We start from the raw sequence: 25169 nt of genomic DNA, 5'->3' as shown, positions 1-25169 counted from the left end.
CTCCACCCAGCCGACGGTGCGTCTTGGATGCTCACGAATCTCTGGATTTCCTCATGTTTTCCACCCGTAACTCCACTGAAGACCAGCACCTTCCTGACAGAGGGAGGGGATAATCACTTGACGGCACTGTCTGACAACACTGTTGGCAAACCTCTGCTCCCCTCCAGGGTCCCCCAGCTGCCTCCTTGTTTGAGGCTTTCACCCTTGAACCCTCCATGTGCTGGTTTATGAAAGTCATACGAAGCCTTGGGGATGTCAGCATTTTAACAGACCATCACCTTGGGTAAAGCTCTGTCTTGCGGCTCACTACCTGGTGCTGGAGGTTCCTCTGGAGGGAGAAGAAAAGTGGAGGAATCTTTCGAGGGATGCGTACGTGTGTGAAGATGCCCCTGTGAAACTCTCAGGGTAGCCAGAGGCTTTTGGGCAATAACGTTTAATTAGGAGGATGAGCGGACTGTGGATTCTGTCCCAAGGTGCTGCTGACTTCTTCCAGCCCTCTTCCAGACAGACGTGTAGCATCTCGGGCGTTGTACCCCGTCTGCCTGGCAGCGAAGCTGGGGATGACTCTCTCTGAAGCACGGTTGAATGCGAGCGTCCCGGGGAGAGTTACCAATCCTGTGTTTTTCTTTTGTAGGCAGAGCGGCCCCTCGAGCCCCAGCAGGTCCCGGTTGGTGACGAGCAGCTGTCATGATCTCTACAGCACCTCTCTATAGTGGGGTGCACAACTGGACCAGCACAGAGCGGATTCGCATGTGTGGCCTCAACGAGGAGAGGTGAGGTGCGTGGGAGGCGTGGTAGGGGAAGGAGGAAGAGAGCGGAGAAAGTGAGTTAGGAATCTGGAGAGGCTACGGGAAGGGAGCTGGTGCTGGCTCAGCCCGTTCTTACTAGGGTGTAAAACGGGCTGAGGTGCGAAAGAGCCGCAGGGAGGGGATGGATATGTGGTCAAATGGTGGCATTCTGTGAATGGTCCCCACATCCTGTGCTCCAGCGAGGAGGGCCCACAAGCAGAGTGCGCTGGAGGTCTCTGCGGAGGAACTGTTGGCTGTGTGTAGCTGTATTGCCTCCACGGCGTTGGTGGGTGACGAGGCCGAGTTGTCTGCGTGTGCTGTTGGCTTCACCAGATCTGTGCTCTTAACTGCCAGGGGAGGGAAAGAGCTTGACCCACTGCGAGCCAAGCTGCTAAGAAGAGCTTTTGGTGACTCGGGAGGGTTAGTGCACACCAAATGATCAGATGGGAGAGTTGTGACATGCCACCAAATAGGAGATTAGGGAGGATTAGTGGTTGGGAGGCAGAATCGATCAAGACGCGTTCCTGGCCTGCCCCGTGGCTTTGCATCGCCTTTTTATTCCCGCAGCGCTGGGCTCTCCTTTTTGAAACTGATCGGTTTGTGGCTTCCTTGAGGCTACTACGTCTGTTCCGCGCATTTGCCGTAGCCAGAGCCAGAAAAGTTTTACGGGCTCAAAGGCAGGGTGTGCCTGTCGTTCCTCGTGGTCGGTGTTGAGGCTTTTGGCGGTGAGTCCTCCGAGGGCCAGTCACAAGAGCGGTGGGACAGGGAAGAGTTGAGACTCTTGCTCGGGGCGGAAAGGCGGGCAGAGATCATCTTCAGCCCTCAGCAGCCGCTTGGGCCGCCGTGTGTCTCTCAGATAAGAGAGGGGATGGCGTTGCCCTCTGCCTCTCCTAAACCACTTGGAGCTACTCCTAGTTTACAATCGACATTAAAGTTTGGGGCGTCTGAGCAAGACAGGCAAACCGGGCTGGCTGCAGCCGAGCGCTCTCCCTTGGCTGCCAGCCCTGCCTAGGGCCGGCTGGGAGGCGGCTGGCACGGGGCGGCCGCGCTGTCCCCGTCCCCTGCGGCTGGGTGTCACGGGCTCCTCCGCCTCCGTTTCCCCACGCCGCGGGCCGGGCTGACTTGTGGAAAAACCCCGGCAGGGTCCCGGGCCGGAGGCGGGCAGGCCGCACCACCGTAACCGGGGCTGCCCCCGGGGCCGTCCCGGCAGCTGATAGGGCCTGGGCCCGGCGGCGGCGGCGGCGGGGCAGGTCCGGTCCCGCCGTCCCTGCAGATAGCCGAGGGCGGGAGGAGGCAGGGCTGCGTCCCGCCCGGGGCCGGGGCCGGGGCCGGGGCCGGGCCCCGCTGTCCAGCTCCCGGCCGCTCGCCGGCGGTGCCGCGGGCAGCCAGCTGCGCTCGGGCGCCCCCTGGCGTCCCGCCGCCGCGCCGCCCGCCTGTGTGGACCCGGCCCCGGCCCCGGCCCCGCTCCCGCTCCGTTCCGCCCGCCTCACGGCTCCGCGGGGACCGGGCTTGCGACGGCGGGCTGGCTCCGGGACCCCCGCTCCCCGCCCCTCAACGCCCTCTCACACCGGCGGGGTCGGGCCTGCCCCGGTGCGAGGCTGGGCCACTGGGCCTGCCGGGGATCCGGGCGCCGCTTCCCGAGCCCCGGCGGCGGCGCCGAGGCAGCCTGTCCCCGGCCAGCCGTCCCCCGCACCGCGCCGCAGCCTGCCACGGCGATCTGATCTCCCCTCGCTAATGACAGTCGTCTTCGGCCTGCTGTGGCCGGGCTGACTTGGGGGGCCAGGCTGGAGAGGGCCCTGTCAAACTGCCGCCGAGGGGGCGGGAGGGCAGGAGCCCCTCGAAGGGACGGGCTGTCACCGGGGCTCGGGAGGGTCGGCGGGGGTTGCACTGTGGCGGTCGTGAAGCAGCCCAGAGTGGGGTCCCGGTGCTGGGGATACGGGAGTCCAAGGGGAAAGCTTGCTCCCGTAGCTTGTGTCTGTTACTTTGTTGTAAAAGCGCGGGAGGTAGGGGAGCAAATCCAGAAGAAATCGCGTCATCAGCAGCAACTAAACTTGAGCTCTTTTATCCTGGCACCAGCAGCTTGTCTAAATGACCCTTAAAGACCAGAGAATCACCATCGGGTAAATCCTGCTGGGGCAGGAGTGTCCCGGGGCAGGGCACTGAACACACGAGCGCTGTCTCCTGTCCGGTGGTCTTGTAGATCATAAGGACAGCTGTCTCCTCAGCACGCCCCATTTCCGTGGCGTTCACGGTCCTTATCCTGAGTTCAGGCTTTCCACTCAGGAACGGTCTTCCAAAGAGAAAGGGTCAAACGTGAGCAGGCCAGCAGGACATTGCACACCAGGGTGGCTGCAGGCACCCGCTGCTCCCGTCACGGACAGCTTGAGCCTGAAGAGCTTTGGGCTGGAGGAGAGCAGCAGGGCTGGGCTGGGAAGTCCCGGGCAGGGAATGAGCGTGGCTGGGAGACGGAGGAACGGGAATGAGGAGGTGCCTGTGGAAGAAGAGACAAGCGGGATGGGGCTCAGGGGAGGATGGGACTGGAAACATGTGGTGGGGCAGAACGGGAAGCGGAGGGGACAGGAGCGGGTGTGTGGAGCCGGGCTGTGACGCAGCGCAGTCAGGGAGGGCTGGCCCGGCCCGTGGTCAGGCTGGGGGGTCAGAATGGCCGTGGATAAGGAAGGTGCACAGAGCCGCTGCCATGGTGAAAGTCTTGTCAGGCCCGTAGAGTCAGCATTTACGTGTGAGGAGGTGCTATCCAGCAGGCAGAGCTCTGGGAGAGGGAGGACTGCAATGGGCAGCAGTGCTCCTCACCCCCTCAGTCTTCAGTGGCCGGTACCCGCCATGTAACGTGATGATGAGGAACTGGCTACCTGGAGCAGGCACGCTTCTTCAGGCTGCCAGCTGCTCTGCTGTCCCACGCGGGGACAGGGAGGGGTAGGACGCTGGGAGGGTATCTTGCGGTTTCCTAATACTGTGTCTTGTTCCTCGGCTAGGAGAGCCCCCCTTTCTGATGAGGAGTCTAAAACGAGCAGCTCCCAGCACTTGGGGTCTCAAGAGTTTTGCGTCAGCAGCAGCCTTTCCGAGGTGAGCTCCTTGCGTGCGTGTCTGGGTCCAAGAAGGCCTTTCCCTGACGGAACAGGCCAAGCAAGAGCATCTACCCTAATGGGTCCCGCGGGCTCCTTCTCGAGAGGGATGCACCTAGGTGCAGTAAGGCAAAGCAACGCTCTAGTTTGGCAAGAGCTGTTTGCCACTTCTGCCTCTGTGTCCTGGGGGGGGCTAGAGAGAAGGTCCTGCCTGCTTCGCTAGGAGCCACTTGCACAGCTCTCAGGAACACCTTCTCTCTTCTTGTTGCAGGTGGAGCTCACAGCAGTCAGCGGTGGTGGCAGCAGCGCCCAGGGGCTGGATGCTGATGGCAAGGTGGAGGAAAAGCTTGGGCCCAAACTGGAAGAGCAGCCACCTGATCCCAACCCAAGCCCGGAGTGTGCGGGAAAGACTGTGAAAGATGATGCCCTGGGCCCTCTGGCAAGCCAGGGGGATGGCAGAGGGCAGGAGCCTGCAATCCCCAGAGCTGCCGAGCAGGAGAGCAGTGATGCTGATGCTGCCTGGACACCTGCAGATCCTCACGGCGACAAGCAGGCTGATGCTCCTCCAGCCTGCTCCGTGGCTCCAGAGAGCGAGCCTGCTGGGAAGGAGAAAACCACCCCAAGCGCTGGAGCACAAGGGCCAGGCGTGCTGGCAGAAGGGACATTGTCTGTGGTTGTCTCCAGCTGCAACACCTCTGCCTCCGCTCCCGCCACTTTTACTTTGAACAGAGTGTGCTTTCCCACATCTCAGGCCCCTGCTATGCAAAAACTGCCCCTGTCCTTTCAGGCTGGGGCAGTTCTGAGCCCGAGCCAGTCGCTGGTGTACATCCCACCACCCAGCTGCGGGCAGCCGCTCAGCGTGGCCACGCTTCCAGCCACCTTGGGGGTCTCCTCCACGCTCACCCTCCCCGTCCTGCCTTCCTACCTACACGAGCGTTGCCTGCCGGCATTATCGCTTCCCCAGAGTTGCGCTCCTACCCCTACACCTTCTCCGTCACCAGACCCTTGGCTTCAGATGCCAAAGTGGTGCCTGTGGAGGTGAATCAGCTTAGCTGCCCTTCGCCCTCAGGCGGAAGCGGTGCCCAGGCTGCTGCCGAGGGTGCTCCCCCGTCCACCGCTGGCCCTTCCCTCTCATCCAGCCAGCCTCCGCTGGCAGCATCGTGTGGGAGCGCTGCTCCCTCTTCCGGCACCGGTGCGCACGCCAGAGCCCCGGCAGCTCCCGAGCCGAACGCACCGGGGGCTGCCACTTCCCTCTCTCCTCTGAAGTCGCCTCCACAGCTAGAACGTGAGATGATCTCCTCTCCGGAGTGCAGCGAGATGCCTCTTGATCTCTCCTCCAAGTCCAATCGTCAGAAACTGCCTCCACCCAGTCAACGCAAAACACCTCCTATGCCCATCCTCACACCCGTGCACACCAGCGGCAAAGCTCTTCTCACCACGGTCCTGTCCAAGTCCCAGCGCGCGGCCCAGACTACGGGCAGCAGCGTCACCTCGTGTCTCGGCACCACCCCTCCCTTAGTCATCTTCCCCGAGTTCCTGCGCAACGGCGAGCAGGGCTCCTGGGTGAAGAACACCACGCTCATCAGCACCATTCCAGGCACCTACGTCGGCGTCGCCAACCCGGTGCCTGCCTCGCTGCTGCTCAGCAAGGACCCCGGTGTGAGCTTCAGCAGGGACCCGCGCCACCTTCCCAAGCAGGAGCCTATTTCCATCATTGATCAGGGGGAGCCTCGCAGCGCTGGGGTTCCCTGTGGGAAGAAAGCCAACCAGGTCAGCACAGAAGGACAGCAGGATCCTGCCAGGAGACTTCTTCATGGCAGAGTTGCTCCAGGAGCTCCTTTGTGTCAGTCCAAGGACATCTCCACTTGGAATCCCGGCCAGGGAAGTGTGTACCCGCGATGCCCCGTGAATGGAAAACCTTCCAATCCTCAGCTTCTGCCTCTCGGCTGGTCTCCTTATCATCAAACCCCCCTGCTTTCAATTGGCATCTCCACAGCAGGGCAGCTGCCCCCAAACCAGAACAGCTCCTGCAAGCCAGCCGGTGCAGGTGAGCTCCCGACATTCCCGAGCGTGCAGCCCACAGAGTCCAGCGCAGCGCCCAGAGCCTGCCAGAGGGGCTGCCCAGGCTCCCACCTCAGGAACGGGAAGCTGCAGCCAAGAGCAAGAGCTGCCGGGCCTTGCCCAAGCTCTACGAGGAGCCGGCCAATCCAGTCCCGTTGGATGCAGGTCCATCTCTTCAGACCAGTGCTTTGGATGTGAAAGGGGGGAAGGGGAAGCTGGACAACCCTCAGAAGAGTCAAGAGTGCGATCAACCAGAGGCTGACTCCAGTAAGGAGGGCAGTGTACAGACTGAGGCTCCCCAGGGGAGCTGTAGCCTCAAACAGTTGGATGCAAAGCCTAAAAACCAAGTGTTAGCGGCGTATTTGTCGCACGATCTGCCCGCGGCTGGGCAGCAGAGCCTGCGAATGATTTCAGAGGTGCCCGCTGTGCCCACGGAGAGTCAAGGCAAGGAGCTGGGCTGCGAAGGCTCCCAGGAGCCACCAGCTGCAGAGCCCCTCCAGTGCGTGCGTCAGGTGGATCTGTGCAGGGTCAAGAAGGAGCGAGTGGAGTGTGACGTGTCATTTACTTCTGTGACTTGCCTGCGAGCTGGGACGGCTCCCCAGGCCTTTGCGAGGTCAAGCTCAAAGGAGCAGGCCAAATCAAGCAAGAGGGCAGCGTGCGCTGCAAGTCCAAGCGGCAGCATGATGGGGACACCAGGCAGGCCCACAAGAGACTGAAGTGCCAAGCCCAGGATGGCGAGGAGTCCCCAAGCAAATCGGGGAGCCGGAGCGTGCACAGCCGGAAGGTGGGTGGGATGGGCTGGGACTGTTGGGTTATGGCAAAGGTTAGCAGGTGAGGTTGGGGGTGAGGAGGGAGCTCTCGCAGGGGAGGGCGGCTGAGTGCACAGGGCTTTCCACCCGTGCTCTTTGGCATTACCTGGCAGTGGATTAATGTACCCGTGTCTGCAGTTTATCTAGAGCAAAAATGGATCTGGGGTGTCAAAAATGCTGGAGGGCACCAGCATGATGGGTGGGGGACAGCGTTTTGTCCCTTCTCCTTTGCTACTCCAGCTCAGTCAGTCGGCAGCTCAAGCTTCAGTCTGTGTCTTCCATTCACAGTGGCGAAAACACCATGACAATCCGCATGAACTCAGCAAACGAGATGGCCGAACCGGCCTGGGATCAGTGAAGGATCACAACAGCCTCAGGGTAAAGCGTAAGCGCAGGAGGCCAGCGAAGACGGAGTTCCCATCTCCGGCACACCGCGGGGACAGCCACGAGGAAGGTACTCTTGTGAATGGCAATGTGTTCTTGCGGGTCAGGCTGCAGCGGTTCCTGTCGCCCTGATGCCTGCGGGGCCAAGCCACCGCTCCCCTGAAGCTGAATGGCCTCTGGAGCTAGTGGCTTCCCGTAGCGGGTTGGCATCCAAAATAGAGCTGCAGCATGATGCTGGACTGCCCTTCCCAGGCCAGCAGACGTGCGTGCACAGATCTGTGGCATGTTTTCTCACGGCTCGGTTTTCCCCACAGGTTACCTTGAGAAGAAACCCAAGAACAACTTTCGGGATTTCATTCCGGTGGTGCTGAGCAGCCGGACGCGCAGTCAGTCGGGTGAGTTGGTGCCAGGGGACCCAGGTGGGAGCCCTGGGTGGACTGGGAGCGTTTCCCTTTTTACGTGGCCTTGTCCCCGTCTTCTGTCCTGCCTTGCAGGGTTTTTCTTGTAGATACTCTTGGCTTTTTTGTCAGCTAGAAATCCCGCTTTCTTGCAGGAAGCATCGCTGGCTCTTCTGCTGGTGTGACGGGAGAGTGTGATGTGACTGGTCAGGAGATTTTACCGTTGCTGGAGGAGGATCAGGAAGAAGAGGAGGAGGAAGAGGAGGAGGAGACATCCTTGAAACGTCGCAAGCTGCGAAAATCCCACAGGACATCACGCTATCACAGTCGCAGGGCCAGGGACAGGTCTCTGTCCGAGAGGAGCGGCTGTTACACGAGGAGGACCCGGGAGCTGCCCTGGAGAGTGGAATCACCCAGGCAGCTGTGGGAGCCCAACGAGGAGGAGGAAGATGACAGCCACATCAAAAGGAAGAAAAGGAGACGACAGAAAAGTCGGAAATACCAGACAGGGGAATATTTGACCGAGCGAGAGGAGGAGCGAGTGGGCTACCCCCACAGGAGGCGAAAATCCAAAGCAGGTACAACCTGGGAAGGGGTTTCTGGTACCAGACTGGGGGTCTTTTTGTTTTGTTGCTTTTTTTCTTGTGTGGGGATTTTGGCGGGGGGGATGTTTTGGGTTTTTTTTTTGTAATGATGAAACTCCATCATTATTAATGGCTTGATGTCCACAGCATGGGCCACTTGAATTGATCAGCTCTTCTTTCAAAAATATTTACAGTAAATTTCAGAGTAGGAAACAGCAGCTTCTGTGGCTAATTAGATACTGATCTTACACTCAGATTAAGACAGAGGGCATGGGAAAATGAGAATCGGACGAGGTAGCACAGTGAAATATTTCTGGACAAGCATGGGCCCCTGGGAGCAGTGTTCAGCATTCCTGGCTAAAGTAGAGGGACATGGAGCCATCACAATTCAACTGGGCTTCTTTGTGCTTTGTCTTGCTTTATTAAGGCAACTTGCAAGCTTGCACCAGGGAGCACAAGGGAGAGAGGATTAACAAAGCTAGAGTGTCTGCAAGCGACGGAGAAATCCCCCTCTGTGGTTCGTATTTGCAGCTTTGCTAGGAGGAGGATGCTGTGCCGCCTGCCTGTGTCCTGCTCACTGCTCTACCTCTGCTCTTGCGTTTTCTCCCGTAACTGCCCAGACCATGTGGTCAAAACTAAATCTGTGATCTGCGTTTCCCTGAGGTTTATCAGTCTCTGCGGTCCCTTCTCTCTGTCCGTGCAGGGGCAGTTTGAGGCTGTGGGAAGCAAGGCTGGGATTCATCCAGCAGCGCACCGATGTCTCAGTGTGTGTGCTGACAGCTGGCTGGTAGCTCGTAGCTGTGTCCGCGTGTCCCACAGGGTAACTTCTGTCAGGGCTGCAGAAGAGCACGTCCGAGCCACAGTGTTGGGGGAAGCACTTCTGCCAGCCCTCCGTACACTTGGGCCTTTCTCTTGGAGGTGATGTAGTGGATATGGACCTGTTGCCTTCGCCACATCGGTGCTCAGATCGACAGTCCTCAGGAGAGGCTGAGATGCTGCTGAGGTGCCGTGAGAAGTATTAGAGATGGCTGCTATCCTCCCACCGGCTGATCTTCCAAGCTGCGTTTCTGCTCTGGCACAGTTTTACGCTATTGCTGCAGCATCTGGGTGCCTCTGTGGGAGCAGGAGTAAAGTTTCTGATGGGCTTCCTGGCATCTTCGCAGTTCAAGGGCGCTCTCAGACTGTCTCCTGCTGACGCCTGTTCCAAACGGAGCCTGAGAAGGAGGTTTGAGTGCAGCAGCATTCGGGAGGGTTTTCTCCAGAAGCTTTAGCACACTTCTTAAGAGTGTCTGTCTTCTGTCCAGCCATTTTCCCTCACGCGCTGCTTGCTCAGCCCTCAGATACGTGAGCTTCTGTATTTTGGATTCAGAAGCTGTGGCCTAGAGCCGTTGCTGGCTTTGGAGATGAGGACCTGGGTGCTACAGTGGCACTGTAAGCTGGCTGGCAGCCAGAGGAGGGACAGGGGGCCAGCCCGCGTGTTTGGAGAAAGCAGACCATTGTGTCCTGTACTAGCTAAAGAATCTGTGTCATCTTCGGGTACGAGCTGCAGCGATCCACTGACAAACGCCTGGCTCGCTGGGGCCGAATCCCCTCCAGGAGAGGGGTTAACACAAGCAATCTTTGGTTGCTAATGCCACCTCATCATCAGGCGCACCTAAGAAACAACCAGGACCCTTAGGCTTCAGGGTGGGCACTGGGTGAAGGAGGCTATACCCCTTTGACGGTGAAGGTAATGCTTGGATCCATTGGCGGTGTCTCCTCTCTGACCGGTACCGCCTTGCTTTCGGGCAGAGCACTTTGATCAGCTGGACTGGCTGTTCCTCACCTACGAGTGCATGCCCTGGAGTTTCACTGCTGCTCAGCTACGGTTGAGGTGCACGCGTTGATGAAAGCACTAAGCCAGTGGTGTTCCTCTGTCTCCTTTGGATACTGAAGAGAGTGAAAATAGATGCAGACCCCTGCCAGAGCCACTGTTGGACCTCTGGGCTAGAGGAACCCACTGTCCACCTCCCCTCTGTGCTCGGAGGAGCGATGGCATGCTGTTTTCCTCCTGCTGCGTGTGCAGGTGCTGCCGGAGTGTGCCCCTTGCAAGCACAGACCATCCTGTTTGCTACATGTTGTCTGATGTGTCAGCATTTTACCCCTTTCTCTTCACGTACCAGCCAGAGACTTGGCTCTTCCTCGCCACGTTCCCGACTCTTCTTAGGTTCGTGCCGTTTCCTACTTGTCTCCTCCGCAACCCAAGGGTGCTGTTCATTGCTGGGAAGGTGTTTCCTGACACGGACATGCATCCTGCCAAGTGAGGTCCATTTAACACTACAGTGATGGGCTGCTTTAAAAGCTTTGCTCTAGAACACAGAGCCTCTGCACGCTGGCAGAAGGAATCGGATATCAGAGAAGGAGCATCTCAAGTCCTTGCATACTGCCCTGGGTTAGTTGTGAAAGCATCGCAATGCTGTAAAAAAGACAAGGACGGTGTTACAGACAGCCCAGCAGAAATCTCTGTCTGGTGATTGCTTCCAAAACAGCAAGCAGGCTAGTGATTGCTGTGTGCTGCCTTCTTGACAAGCATCATCGCTAAAACTTTGCTTAATTACAGCCTGAGAGTTGGGCATGAGCTTAAAAACAAATACCGTGTTCTGTGTGGTGGGAAGTCAGAACTGCCGCCCAGACAATGTCTCGTGGGTGCGCTCCACTTTGTTCAGAGCAAGGAGATGTCTCCTGTTCCTTGCCTAAGTACATCCAGCATGCTGCATTCTGTCAGGGTCTGTCTAGCCCGCAGTTTTCTCCTGACCGTGGCAAGCGCAGAGGCTATGCAGGGCCAGCACTGAGCACAGCCGCTTCCCGGACTTCAGCCACCTGGGCTTCCCCAGCATCCAGAACGGCTAAACTAGGGCTGTCCCTACCCAGGCCTTCTGCAGCTCGTTTATGGGTCTGTTGTCCATGCATTTGCCTAAATCTTTTCTGGTCGTGCTGATAACATCTGCCTCCACCACCTCCAGTGGCAGTGAAGCCCTCAAGTTCCCTCCGTGCTGTGCAAAGTCCTTTTGTCTGTTTGTTTTTTAACTGATCTCTTGCTCATTTCATCGAGTGCCCATAAGTCTTGTGCTGCAGGATCGGGTGAACAAGATTCCTCCACTCAGCTGATCCAGCCTTGTAGGATTTTTGCAAATTTTGGTCACATCCTTCTCCGCCTTCTCCTCTCCAGACTGAGGAGTCCCAGCCTCTCTTGTAGGGCGGCTTCTCCACCCCTCAGTTGTTTTGGTTGCCTTTCTCCGCTTCAACTCCATTCTTCCTGAGATGTGGAGACCAGAACAGCACAACAGTACTTGAGACATGCTTGCTTTGAGATTTTATTTGTGGTTCTACCTTGGTATCTTGGCCAAACCCATTTTTCTGTGCAAGATCCATGGCCCCTGCTTCCTAGCAATAACAAGACATAAGTGGAAGTTATGTGTGGTGCTTGATGTGGAGAATCTAGAGTCTCAGCGTAACGTGGAAGCTGAAGATGCTGCTCCTGGAGATCTACAAAACCTGCCTTGGCACTGGAGGCAGCAGTGTCCCTAACAGACATAAAGCTTTGTTCCTGGAGTTTATCCTCCCGATCCCTTGAACTAACCCACTGGGGCATCTCCTAGCTCTTCACCTAGAAATGAAGCGAAGTCTTTGTTCCCAAACAAAGTGCCCAAAGCTGTGGAGGGAGCCAGGCTTGAGAGACTCAGACTCTGCAAAGCTGCGTACAGATGCCTCCCCTGTCCTTTGGTCTACACAGGGGTCTTCCTTTGTAACCTGTTTTGTTCCAGCACTGATCATCTGTGCAGAGGGAGGCGTATGGCATCATACAAGTCCGGGCAGTTATTTGTTCACAGGGCTTTACTTTCGTGTTCCATACTTTGTTTTCCTGTTGCTGTCGTGCCCTTGCTACGGGATGTTGCTATTTCACGGAAGCAGAGTGCCTGTCCTTGCGCGATGTGCAGGGCTCTGTAATGAGCAACTTGCAGCTCTGTGTAATACAAGGAAGAAAAGACTGGATTTCCCTTGAGGCATCCTGGTACTTCCTACCTGCATGCATATTAATTGAAACTTTAATGTGCTACTTAACTTAAGGGGAAGATGTGAGAGGGCGAGGCAGGGTCTGGTTTTGTAGGCAGCGAAACAATGACTGTTCACAGAGAGCTTAAAGGGGATACCTCCTGCATTTTCTGTCTCTCTGAGGGGTGTCCCATGTGAGTCCTGCTCAGCCTCGCAGGTAGGGAGCGCACCGTATGGCAGCATGCAATTACCGAATTACTGGGAAGCGTGCTGACAAGCTGGGTTGTTTCGTACTGGGTTCCCTGTCAGACCTAAGGAAAAGCCTTGGTCAGTTGTGTGCAAGCCCCAGCTCTCAGTAGGCATGGCCTTTTCAGACCAGGACCGCTGTCTGTCGTTGGGTGTCTTGTGTCCACGCTGAGTCCGTCCCTGATGGGGAGAATCTGTGCATTCACTCTGCTTCTACTTACTGCAGTGCCTCCGCCGTGGGTCTGGAGTTCTGGATGCGCAGCCGTCACAGATCGGCAGATTTGTTTTGCCTGGTGGCAGAGATCTGGGTTGCTGGCCTTCGGTGCCATTCCTACAGAAGCTCCTCATTCCCATTTCTCCTTTAGATTTTAGGTACCGGAAGCAGAAGGAGCCTGTGAAGGGTAAAGGCACAGAGCTGCGACTGAGGAGCAGGCTTTCCCCCTCCCCTCGAAAATCTCAAGGACGCCCGGACTTTCGGAATGGCTTCTTCCTGGAGCACTCCGACAGCTCTCCCGTCCAAGAAGAGCTGGAGAAACCATCAGGAAAACGCAAATGTAAAACCAAACACCTGGCAGGGATCTGTGACGAGGGGAAGGTATGGCTCGGACTGATGAGGGGAAGATGTGTGGGGAGAAGAGAGAGAAAGGAACTCCTGTTAGTGAGCCATGGCCACATGTGCCAAGGAGTTGTATTCCTTTCTTTTCCAGGGGAAAGGCTGCTGGAACCAGCCCAAAATGCGCTCTCTGAAGAAGCCCCAGGACTTGTGGACACTTTGTAAGTCCCGTCGGGTCAGCCCAGGGAGTTCCCCCGAATTGCCCATGGCCCAGAACGTTCCTCCTGGAGCTCGGCGGCTGATTGTGAACAAAAATGCAGGGGAGACCCTTCTGCAGCGAGCAGCTCGCCTGGGCTACAAGGTGAGTTTGGGTGCCCTTTTCTGCTTTGTGTCCTGTGCTGCCTTGTCTGGGTTTGTGTGTAACCAGGCCTGCAACGCTCTTGTTCCTGTAGGACGTAGTGCTGTATTGCCTGCAGAAAAAGAGCAGTGACGTGAACCATCGTGACAACGCTGGCTACACAGCTCTGCACGAAGCCTGTGCGCGAGGCTGGATCGACATCCTCCACATTCTGCTAGAGCACGGCGCCAACGTGAACTGCAGTGCGCAGGATGGCACAAGGCAAGCCAGTGAGAGGGGAACGCCTGGGGAAGCACCGGGAAGTGTGGGAGCAGGGAGCAGGGCGTGTTTTTCAGGATCAGCTGTCGGTCATCACTAGATTTGTCTTAACCCAAAACAGAGCATTTGCTTTGCGAAGTCTTCCAGTCTCTTCTTTTTCTGCCAATGCTTCTGTCCTTGCAGGCCTGTCCACGATGCAGTAGCAAATGACAACCTGGAAACCATGTGGCTTCTACTCTCCTATGGTGCTGATCCCACTCTGGCCACTTACTCTGGGCAGACAGCTGTGAAGCTTGCCACCAGTGAAGTGATGAAGCGCTTTCTCTGCGGTAGGTGCCAAGCCTGGGGGTGGCAGCGCTTCCGTCCTTCCTGTCTGGCAGCATATGGGACCAAATCTGGGTGTCAAAGGGTTTAGAAGGGCTTGAGCAGCAGGTGACTGAGGAATTTTAGCTCTGTCCTGTCATGTGTGTGTGTTTTTACCGCCCAAACCTTAATTCTAGAATTTTATACTCTTTTCCAAATAAGATACAAGTCACTTTTCAGTCTTTAATGTGCAAGGAGATGGCAACGCTGTGGTCACACAGCTAAAGACAGTGCTGTGCATGAGGCTTGGAGACATTGTTCCACAGTTCCTGGTTCTACTGCGTAACCTAAGTGAACATATTTTTGCTGCCAAGTAATGATGCCTTCTACTCAAAAACAGCTCTGCCCAAATGCTGCCTGCCTGCCATTGTTAGAAAGGACCATTTTGGATCCCTGTGGCCGAGAGTGAAGCGTGCCCGCTTTCTGCGCTGTTTGTGTAGAAGCAAGATGAGTATTGTGGCTTCTACACAACAGCAAGGAAGAGACAGCTAGAGTAGTGGTGGTTCCCAGCAAGATACAAGGCAGAAAATCTCCAGTGTTGAAAAAATCTTGTTTGCCAGCTGTCTGTCTGAGCTCCTCCAGGCTTAACTATACGTGCAGGTGTTGGAGATGTAATTTTGAACTCAAGACAACCCTAAGAACCTTTCTTTCCAGTCCACTTAGCGTTGTCAGTTTTCCCTTTTCAGCTTCTATTTCGTATTCTCAGGCCCGGGGTCACGTTGTCCTCTCCTGAGTGAGGGTATCCTTCTTCCAAGTTATGGATCAGCTTTTGCCTTAATGCCTAACTGCAAAGTGGGGAAAAGCAGCAGAGGTGAAGTGGCTCACCCAGGATCGATGGATATACGTGCCAGGATCATGCTTTGACCAGTAGATAAGCATTAACCCTCTCAATTTTTTTCTCTTTAGATTACCTTTCGGATCTCCAGGGGCGCACTGATGGAGATCCTCGAACAGCATGGGACTTCTACAGCAGCTCTGTGCTAGGTGAGTTCAGCCTGTGCCATTTCATTTACAGCAGCAGAGCAGAGAGAAGTAACGCTAGGTAATGACACGTCATTCACTCGGGTCTGCCCGCGTCCCTCCCAGCTCACGTCTTAGAGATCTTGCTGTAATGTCACGTGCTGCGAGTTGCTCCTGAAAGGGACTTTTTCTTTGGGAAGCTGCATGTGTGGATCCCTCCAAGTAGGCTGAACACAGCGTGCAAGACTAGACTCCAAGTGCTGCTGGTGATTCCTGAGGGTCTTTGGGTATCGATCCCGGAGCATGTTATTCTTGTAGCAGCTCTTGTTACTCCCCTGCTAACAGTCCTCAAGATAAAACCAAGGAAGGCAGAGGACATATTTTTTCCTTCAAGGTGCAGAAGCCTTGAACTTCCAGGTTCCCAGAGCTGCCCATTCCTCTCCTCTGCTTTGGAGGGCAGGCGTTTGTCTGGGGGAGGTCCTCTTCTTACAATGCCAGGCATTTCCCAGTGAAGGCATGACTTGTACCTTTTACTGTCACTTCCTGAAAATTGTGGTTACCAGCTCAGAAGTTTTCTTGAAATGATACAGGCACAAGGTCCACAAATTGCTCACTGTGTTGCTCCAGTTCCCCCAGAGTCCATGAATGAAGGTGTTCTGGATCTAGCCGTGGGCCTGTGGCAGACTGCACAGGCCTTCCCAACGACTTCTGAGACAGCAGATCAGCGCTCTCAAGCCCTTCATAAAGACTTGGGTTATTTACGCTGGCAAGCTAAAAGGCTGTTGATTTTAGTTGCTCACCTCCGTCGTTTCCGACATCCTTCTAGAAATGAAAAAAAGGTCAGATACATATGGAAGGGTGCTCTTGGTAGAGGACTTATCCTTGGAGGACCCTGGTGTCTCTTCATTTCAGAATAGAATAAATTCTGTACTCCTAAGAACGCTTTGTTCATAGGCTTTTGCGTCTCAGGCATGCCAAGGAAACTGTTCAAACCGCAGCCTCCTTTCTCTAGATTTCTCACTCTTGAAGCTATCACAATCCTTTAAGAAGAAGCCTCTTTACCACAAGAAAAATAGCTATTCTTTGACTGTAATACTTTTAAAGTAAAGATATTACCCCTTTTGATTTATCACTGATTCCCACTTGGATTTCTCTGATAAACAAGGAGGGAAAATTGTGTGTGGTTTTGTGGGTAGGAGAGTTTGGCTCTCTTTGGTTACTACAGCATACTGAGTTCTTGGTTACCCAGACAGCTTATATGCTTGAGTTCTAGTATCTGCTTATGTCCTGCTCATCAGCTTCCTTTCCTCTCGAAGATCCTGGCATGGGGTTGTAGACTGCCGATTCGCATACCCTCTAGGAGACCCACTGCCACATGCAAGTGATTTAGAAATGTGCCATCTTGTTTTTCATATGCCCTAATGCCTGAAATGAAACGGGTGGATCTTGCAAAAGCCAGCCGACTGCGTTTCGTTCAAATTAGCTGCTTGTTTCAGTTCTTTCATTTCCGTATCCCTCAGCTCGTCTTGAAAAATCTTGTCTTGCATCATGTCTTCCCACATTTCTGTCCTCCACCCCTGTAGGCAAAAAGAAAGGGATTATTTTTTTCAGTAGGCAAACCATCACCGGCTCTTCTGGTGTTTCTTGGGTGGATGGAGGGGTATTGGGATGTCACTGCTCACAAGGGCCTTGCTTAGACACTTGGCTAATACATGGCAAATCTCCACAGGGAGTGCTGGGGACTGCACTTCTTTTCCTTCCCCTGGACCTTAGTCGAGCTTTTCAGAGTGTTTCTTCATTTGAGGGTGGAAAAAGACTATCTTCTCTGTTAAACACATCCTACCTCTTCCAGTGGGACCTCACACTGAATCCTGGCCACTGTGGATGTGTCTCTACTGGGTCTCTGTCATTCACATGATGCCATCTGTCAGGTTGTGTCTTCCTTCTCTCCTGTGCTACCTGAAGTTGGTTAACAAGCCAGACAAATCCCGCATTGATCTGCCTGTACCCTTCCCTAGAAACGTCATTTCATCCTTGCTGCAGTGGAAAGATCCTTCCAGCGTTGGTTGGGCTGATGCTTGCATCTCAGGTGCTTCGGACTTTAACAGGTACCTCTGCACAGCACTTGGGCGAACGTAGGTTCCTCCTAGACGTGAGAGTGATGATCCCTGGAGAAATGTCAGCTACACAAAGTGTTCTGAAACTCCGTGGCTTTGGTGTTGCTTGTGGGATATTTCTCTCTGGCTCGGAGAGAGGACGGCAGAGATCCCAAGCTGAAGCACCACCACGCTGCTGGCAGAGGGTCAGTCACGCTGCCCCTCCTTTCGCCCCTCTGCATGGAGCGTTCCCAGCGCTGCCCTTGACGCTGCCTTTGGCAAGCTGTGGCAAGGAACTCACGCAGCTGGGAGGTAATCCTTTATCCTGCCAGGTCTCTTTTCAGCGGGCACAGAAAGGGACCTTCCTTTTCATCCACACCTAGGTCGGCTTACAGCAGTAGTGAAATGGCAGTGTTAGGCCATTGTCGCCTGTGCTTTGCCGGGCACTACTGCAGGACACTGCGTGAGTCAGCAAGGAAGAGCAAGGTGCCTGAGACAAGGGGCTGGTTTCTTTACAGTGATGTTTACTGAGAGTTTTGAAATGGGCTTTTTTGGCTCAGTTACCTTCAGCAGTCACCTCGGGTCACCAAGAGCAGCTACGCCCCGGGGCAGGGAAGTACCTGGTTCTGCTCTGCAGTAACTGAGCTGCTCCCAGCTGTCACAGGCAGCAAACCAGCTCAGCAGAAAACAGTTCTCCTCCTTCAGTGGTTCAGTCCTTCAAAGTTTCCCTTTCCATCAGATCCACCAGCTGAAGCACAAAACATTGCATGTTCCTCAGGGTGGAGGAGAAATCCCAGGCCCCTGCTCGATCTGCTTCCATTCTTTGAGGCAGGAATGTTGTGCACATTTTCCTTTAGGTCTGCAAATCTCTGGGGGCCAAAAGATAATGAGGGAAGCCAGGGTGTGGGATCTCTGAGGTCTGAGTATGGTAAAGTCATCAGCGTCTTGCGCTTCGTGCTACTGTAATTCCAGATACGAAGTCCCACTCCAGGGTTTTGTTCCACACCTGGGACTAGCATTGTTGTGCCTGATTGTCTCCCTGCTACTCTGCGGTGGTACAGGATGTTCCTGTTCTTGTCGCAGCCTTCACTTGGGCTAGCGGACAGGACTGAGTGAGAAGAGCTTTCAGGACAGACATTGGATCATATTGTTGCCACATGAAATGCATTTAATTCTTTTTTCCTGGGTTGCTCAAGAAATTTGGTTTTTTTCGGTGACGGCACCTGAGCTTTGCCTAGCAGTGATATCGGACCAATATTCATGTCACTTATTTTTGTCCTATTCTACAGTAAGTTTTGAAGATTTAAGCACCCTGTTTTTCTGTTTCTTAGGGAATTTTTTTTCCTTGGCAGGACTAAGAAATGACTTCATTTTTTTCCTGAGACCCTGTTTGAGCCTATGTCTCCTGTCATCTGCTGTTGTTTCTCTATTAAAATAACATTCTTGCTGGGTGCTGCATTTATTCGTAGAGCAGTATGGTGCGTGGAGCTTTCTCATGCAGCACACCATAAGATTTTTTTTGCAGCCTTTTCTCTCGTGCGTGGTGTTGAACTTTTGCATGATTGGTTTATTTGCTCACCAGCACATTTGGTCTGACTTCTCTCTGTAGAACCTAAACTCTGTTTTCTGGAAGTTTTTGGAGTTATCCTATATTATCTCAGCAGGACAAAAACAGTCTGCAAACCCAAGACTATTCATACCACTTAATAATAAAATCCAGGCAGCAAGCTATTTTTCAACAGATGCTTTTCAGATTGGTGAATAGTAAATTTAACTGCCTTTAAATGGTTTATGGATCAAGTGTGCTGCTCTCCATCTCCTATGGAAGCAAATCCTGCTGGAGCTCAGGTACCTCCTGGAACAGCCAGCTTTAAGCCAGGAATCTGCGGGGCTGATTCTCTGAAGTCATGCCTGTTGTTGTTTGGTTGTATTAGTCTCTAGATCTGCCGCACAGTTTGGTGGCACAGCCTTGCAGTCCTTATTTAGACACAGTTGCTGGCACGCACCTCTAGATAACCTGCTGACAGTTGTCAAGAGCAAGTACTCAACGAGCAGAGCGCAGTGCCTTCCTTTATAGGATCTGTGCAGACAAAGCATCTCATACATCCGCCTCCTTCCTCTCTGGCGCAGGTTCTTCCAGGCTGAGGAGAGCTGTGCTGGCAAAGGAGAGGGGGCTGAGGCCGTTTCGGGGAGAGTCTGGGGGTCAGCGTAAGAAAAGACAGCCAGCCAGAGTGGCCCATGTTGCAAGCAGGCAGTGCCTCGCCTCGCGTGCGGGATCAGTGTAAACCTGACGGTTGCTGCTATGACATAAGATGTTCTTTCTACCTGACGCAGTCAGCGAGTGGAGTCTCGCTGCGCAGAGTTTCTCCGGGACGAGGGGCTGGAAGGAGAGCGGGAGGAGCCCCTGGGACTCGGCTCTCGCAGTTGCTGTGACGTTGCGGGAAGGTGCAGGCGAGGCTGCGGTGGCAGACGGTCCAGCTGGGCAGAGCTGTGTCCCCAGGGAGTGGTGAGCACTGGCTGGTGTGAAACTGTGAGCAATGCCAACGTCTGTTTCCTTGTTGCAGAGGGGAAAGATAGCATTGGATGCGATCTTCTGCTCAACCCTCCAGGAAGTTCAGACCAGGAGGAAGAGGAGCAAGAAGCAGACAACTTCATGTTTGAGTTCTCAGACAAGCCACTGCTTCCCAGCTATAACCTCCAAGTGTCCGTCTCTCGGGGGTGAGTATCTTTTCCTGGAGCAGAGAGCATTTGGGTGACGTTAATGCTGGGGTGGAGGGGGAGCTCACAGAACAGAGCCCTTGAGCTCGTGAGGATAACAGCCGTACAACAAAGCCTTAGGCTATCCTCCAGGTGAGGGATAACACGAGATGTTCATATATGGAGAATTCATGCCTGCCTGAGAAACTTTGAGAGCCCAAGCTGACTGTGTGCGGAGGAGCCAGGCCATATAGAGTTGCACTTGCGCCCTGTAGATCTCAAAGCACTCCTCCAAAGGAGGAGATACCTTTATCCCCGTTCTGCAGGTAGACACATGGAGGAATGGAGCTACTGCAGCTTCCCCAGGAGGAGCAAATTGCTGCTGCTGAGGCAGTAAATGCCTCTTGTGGCACACTCCCCGTCATACGCCATCTCATCATGAAGCATTGCATAGACTCTTTTTTAGAAAAATGTGAGGGTAGAAACCACACTTTGTAAGCCCCAAGTCAGAGAAGCAAGTGGAAGATGCAGGGTAAGATGGAATTAGTTTGGCTAATTCTCAGAGGTCCACCTCTGAGGTGGTCACCGTGGTCTCTCGTTGCAGTCAGCAAAGACTTGACAGCAGGTTTTATCCAAACGAGGGCAGGAGCGAACGTCAGGCTGAGATGAACTGCTGGGCACAACTGGTCAGCTCTCCAGTGACTGTGGAGGAACCGGGAGGGCACACTCACTCAGCTGGGCACTCCCGCGGTGTAGACGTGCTTAGAGAAGTCCCAGCCTGGGATTCGTTGGCTGGTGGCTGGCACAGCACAAAGCCTGTGAAGTCCTTCAGTCCCTGTTTTAGTCTCCTTGGTCTTGTCCCCCAGAGTTAATGAAAAGAGGAGAAAGACGGAGGGACTGTAGGTGAGGGAGACCTATACGTGAAGGAACCAAGCACGGAAAGACTCCTTTGGTTTAAGAAAGGCCAGGTTTAACAACAGAATTTGTTTTAAAACAAATTTTTCACTGAGGGGTATGAGTAGATTGTTTCCCCTCCATCATGGGGAAGGCTAAATCGGGTCACAGCTCTGGAGCAGTCCTCCCTTCTCCACCTCCTGTGACACCGTGGCAATTGCGTTTGCTCAGGCTGCAGGGAGGAGACAGGCGACTTGGAAGAGGCAGCAACAAAAGTGCTCCTTTTCTGTGTAGCGAATTTCCGTGCCTGCCAATTCCTGCCCATCCAGAGGGACACGTACAGCGCCCAGGAGAAGTGGCCTGGGTGGGAACTGGAGCCTCTGGTGTGGCTTCTCGCTGGGTGGGGATGCTGCCGGGACACCTTTGAAGGCGTAACTTTCACACCGACGTCCCTGCCTTGCTTTGAGTGCTTTAAAAAGATGCGGTCTGCAAAGCAGCGATCGAACCCGGGCGCGTCTCTGAGCCTAGGTCCTGTACGTGTGGTCTGCCCAGACCCTGCGGAGGGGACCACGTGGAGAATAGTGCCTGGAGCTCACCGGCAGCGCTGCGTCGAGGGGAGGGCCAGCGTGCCGGCAGCAGGGAGGCGGTGAGGTGGGCAACGTGCCTGCGGACCCCTCCGCCCCTAACCCGCCATCCTCTTGCCCTCCTCGCAGGCCCTGCAACTGGTTCCTCTTCTCCGACGTGCTCAAGCGGCTGAAGCTGTCCTCCCGCATATTCCAGGCCCGCTTCCCGCACTTCGAGATCGCCACGCTGCCCAAGGCGGAGTTCCAGCGCCAGGTCTCTCTCAGCCAGGTGCTGGCGCAGGAGGAGGTGCAGGAGAGCCCCGAGCCGGCGCAGGGCGCTGCAGAGACAGTGGAGCTGGTGCACTACGAGCCCGAGCTGCTGCAGCTGCTGGGTTCGGCGGTGGAGTACCAGGCCTGGAGCAGCTGACGGGGACAGATCGCTCCCTGCATCACGAGGCAATAATAAGGACCAACGGGGAGCAGCCCTCTCAGCGCCAGCAGCAGGGACCCGAGTCTTTGGCCAGCCGGTCCTCCTCTCCTCGGGCTCTCCTCCGGCTGGGGAGAGAGGACCCTTGCCTCCAAGGACTTCCCAGGGTCCCTTCCCGACGAGCAGCGGCGGTTGCAGCCGTCGGCCCCATCCAGCTACGGCGGGCGATGAAGCCCCCTCGGCGGGGCTGCGTGAGCCGGAGCTCGTGGGGCAGCGGCGGCTCCGGCTCCGCCGAAGCGAGGGGCGGTGGGTGCCGCTGCCCCTCCCCGCCTGACCCCATGGAACTGCGCCTCTCTGTTTGCCCTCCCCCTCCCAACGTCTTCCATAGTATTTATTTAATTAGTATTTAATTTGTAATGTTTCCTTTGTTTTTGCTCAGTCTGTATCACTGTGATGGTGAGCTCCGGGCTAGGGGGCGAGGGCTTCCTCCGGCCCCTCTCCAACACTCCCCTGGACCAGCCAGCCCCCGAGCCACAGACCCGGGGGGGGTTCACGGCCCTCAAGGGCCGAGAGCCTGGGGACAGTCACTTCCCTTAGCTTTGGAGCCGGCTTCTGCTGAAGGCGCTCACCGGCCAGCCGAGAGCCAGCCCCGCTGCTCCATCCTCTCACCGGGCTCCTTCCTGCATCTCATTCGTGCTGCTGCTCCCGCTCCCCGGCGGCTGTCGCACGGGCAGACGCAGCCCGTGACCCCCCCCCCCCCCCCCCCCCAAGCGCACCCCACGCTTCCCGGCAGCTTGTCCCCCCTGCCCCGGGCCGGAGGGGGTGTCTCTCGCCACTGCAGAAGCCCCCTCCTCGCCCTGCGCCGTGTCTGCTCGGCCTCGCCCCGCTCCCCGCGCCCCTCCTGTGTCACCAGGAGCAGTTCTCTGGGAGAGAGCGGGCACGGCGCCCGCCGCCCGGGCACGGGGCAGGGCTGCTCCGCTCCCGGGAGATGGTACAGTTTTATTGTACAGGTGCTAACAGGACTGAGGACGGGACAATCTGGGTTTTTCTGGCTCTCCCCTGCTCCGCAGCGGGAGCGTTGGGTGGGTTTTGGTTTTGGGTTTTTTTTTCCCTCCCCCTCGTTGGTTCGTTTTTTTTCTTTGTGTTGTGTTTCTTCCCAGCCAGGGCAGGTGTTACCCCTTCCCCTTGGACTCCCAGCCGCCGGCCTCCCCTCCTGGGGGCCAGGCAGCGCCTTGTTGAAGCCGAGGGTTTTTTGCCTTTGGGTGTGTATTCTGGTTGCTCTTTCTGATTTCTGTTTTATTATAAGCAGCAACAGGCTGTGGTGTCAAAAACACTGATGTACAGAAAAAACCTGCATCAGGCCCCCCGTCTCCTGCCTTTTCTTCCTTATCCCGTGGCCGCTGCCTGCTGCGGGCAGGTTTCCTTGCGTGATGGCCCGAGCCTGTGGGTCAGCAAGGGGAGACAGCAAGGCTGCCTGCCCAGAGCAGCGCCGGGGCCGGGCACGGGGGCAGGCGCCGGCTGCGGTGGTGCCTCAGCCGGCAGCGATGCGTTTTTGCGCTGTGGAGCCAGGGGGACGTGGCTGAGCCAGAAAAGCTGGTGAGGGGACGTGGCTGCTCCTCCCAGTACACAGACCCCCGCTTCTGGCCTCACGCTGGGAATGGAAGCTCTGCGGCCGAGCCCGGCTGTGCCCAAACGCCACCGCTGATGGCCGGTGAGCTGTGCCTGGCCTCGAACCGTGCCTTGGACAGAGCCATTTTAAACCTGTTTCTCCCCGCTCCCCAGCCCAGGGTGCCCTCCGAGGGCACAGGGATGGCTCAGCCTCCATAGGGACCTGAACCCCAAAACAGCTCCCCACGTGTCAGCGCGTGTGCAGGAGGCACTGAAGGGGTGTGCGGGAGCAAGGGCTGGGGGCACACGCACAGCCAGGCATGGCACGGAGGAGGAGGGAGGGAAGGGGGGTGCGTGGGTGGGGGTCTGCGTGCCAGAGGTGTGGAAAACACACACAGAGGCACGCAGAGAGACACAGGCACGCACAGACACACACAGACACACACACACACACAGACACACACACACAGACACACACACAGACACACACACAGACACACACACACAGACACACACACACAGACACACACACACAGACACACACAGACAGACACACACAACACACACACACACACACAGACACACACAGACACACACAGACACACACAGACACAGACACAGACACACACAGACACACACACACAGACACACACACACAGACACACACACACAGACACACACACACAGACACAAACACAGACACAAACACACACACACACAGACACAACACACACACACACACACAGACACAGACACACACACACACACACACAGACACAAAACTGTTCTGCAAAGCAGCTCTAATTCTACAGCATCATCATCCCTCCGCTTTTTTCTTGATCCAGGCATCCCTGGTCCTGCTGCAGTTACTGACCTGTGACACCAGATGAGGGGAGGGCTTGGCAGAGGTGCTGGCGGGGCTGGGATGCTGGCGTGATCTGGGCAGTCCAGGGGTGCCCTTTATTCTTCGTGGATGGCTTTAAGCTTCCAAGAAGCGAAGGTGCTTAACTTCAGGCTGGGGGCTGGCCGCCACCTCCTTGCAATGAGCTGGGGTCCTTTAGGCGTGCTGACTGAACCTTCACTGCGCAGAATACAACGTACACCGGCTGCGTCTCAAGAAAGTTCATACGATTTCGTATGATAAAGACTAACTGGTACGAGGGTGAGGGAAGAGAGTTCTCCCTAAGCCCTGCACCCGGCTGGCTGGGCCCGGCCCGCAGGCAGGCAGGGTGGGTGTGCAGGGGGGTTGTGGCGGTGGTGGGGTGGGTGTGCGTGCACATAGGCAGTGGTAGCAACGATGGGAGTGCAAGAGCACAGCTGGCTGGGGCGGCGAGGAGGATGTGCACACGCCGAGCTGGCCCCTGCAGCAGTGGGAGTTTGTGCATGCATGCACGCACGCGTGTGTGTGTGTGCATGCACGTGCACTTTTGTGCGCACAGCCGGCCCCTGCAGCAACACGTGCGTGAGTGCCTGTCTGTGTTTTGCTTGCCGGCTGTGCTTTCTCACCACACCTCTCTGTGCCAAACCAAAGACCCCGGGGAGAAGCGAATCTATCCCGTGAACAAGCCCAGCCTCGCAGCACTGCTCGCTCTGCTTTTGGACCAGCTGACCCGAAAGAAGGCACCACGGGCACGTGCTACCGCTCATCCTTGGGCTCTCCCGGGCTGCAGCCCTCGTGCTGGAGCGGGCAGCGATCCCCTTCCCAGGGCCCCGCCACGGCTGCGCCCGGCTCAGCGCTGGTGCCTGCGCACTCACCTGCAGAAATACTGGTGGGAGAGGCCATACCCCGGCCGGCTCCACGGCCAAGCCCTGCTCCTCTGCTCCTCCAGGTCGCAGCTCCCAGGTGATGCTGGTGATGCATGGGGCTAGCCCTGCCGCGGGACCCTTGCAGAAGCCGGGCTCCGGGGTCTGTGCACGCACGGAAAACAAGCTCAGTCTGGAGGAGAACATGCACTGGTTCGGGTAAAGGGGATTTTCGTACAAGTGCCGGTGAAAGATCAGCGTACT

General features: G+C 56.0%; 1 protein-coding gene across 1 annotated transcript; it reads left to right on the top strand.

Annotated features, from left to right (window-relative positions):
• The first annotated feature begins 673 nt into the window (after positions 1-673).
• Positions 674-21975, top strand: BCORL1 (BCL6 corepressor like 1). The gene is given in 16 exon segments (XM_050901856.1): positions 674-773; positions 3782-3872; positions 4143-4815; positions 4818-5960; positions 5963-6538; positions 6541-6716; positions 7030-7195; positions 7440-7520; positions 7679-8101; positions 12751-12980; positions 13093-13299; positions 13391-13557; positions 13738-13883; positions 14824-14901; positions 19538-19691; positions 21278-21975. Coding segments are annotated over 16 exon segments (4674 nt in total). The 5' UTR covers positions 674-687; the 3' UTR covers positions 21555-21975.
• Positions 21976-25169: the final 3194 nt, after the last annotated feature.

This window comes from Gymnogyps californianus, chromosome 9 (genome assembly GCF_018139145.2).
Source record: "Gymnogyps californianus isolate 813 chromosome 9, ASM1813914v2, whole genome shotgun sequence".
Lineage (NCBI taxonomy): Eukaryota > Metazoa > Chordata > Aves > Accipitriformes > Cathartidae > Gymnogyps > Gymnogyps californianus.
The sequence above is the reverse complement of the archived record's forward strand: the minus strand, read 5'-3'. Positions and strand labels throughout refer to the sequence as shown.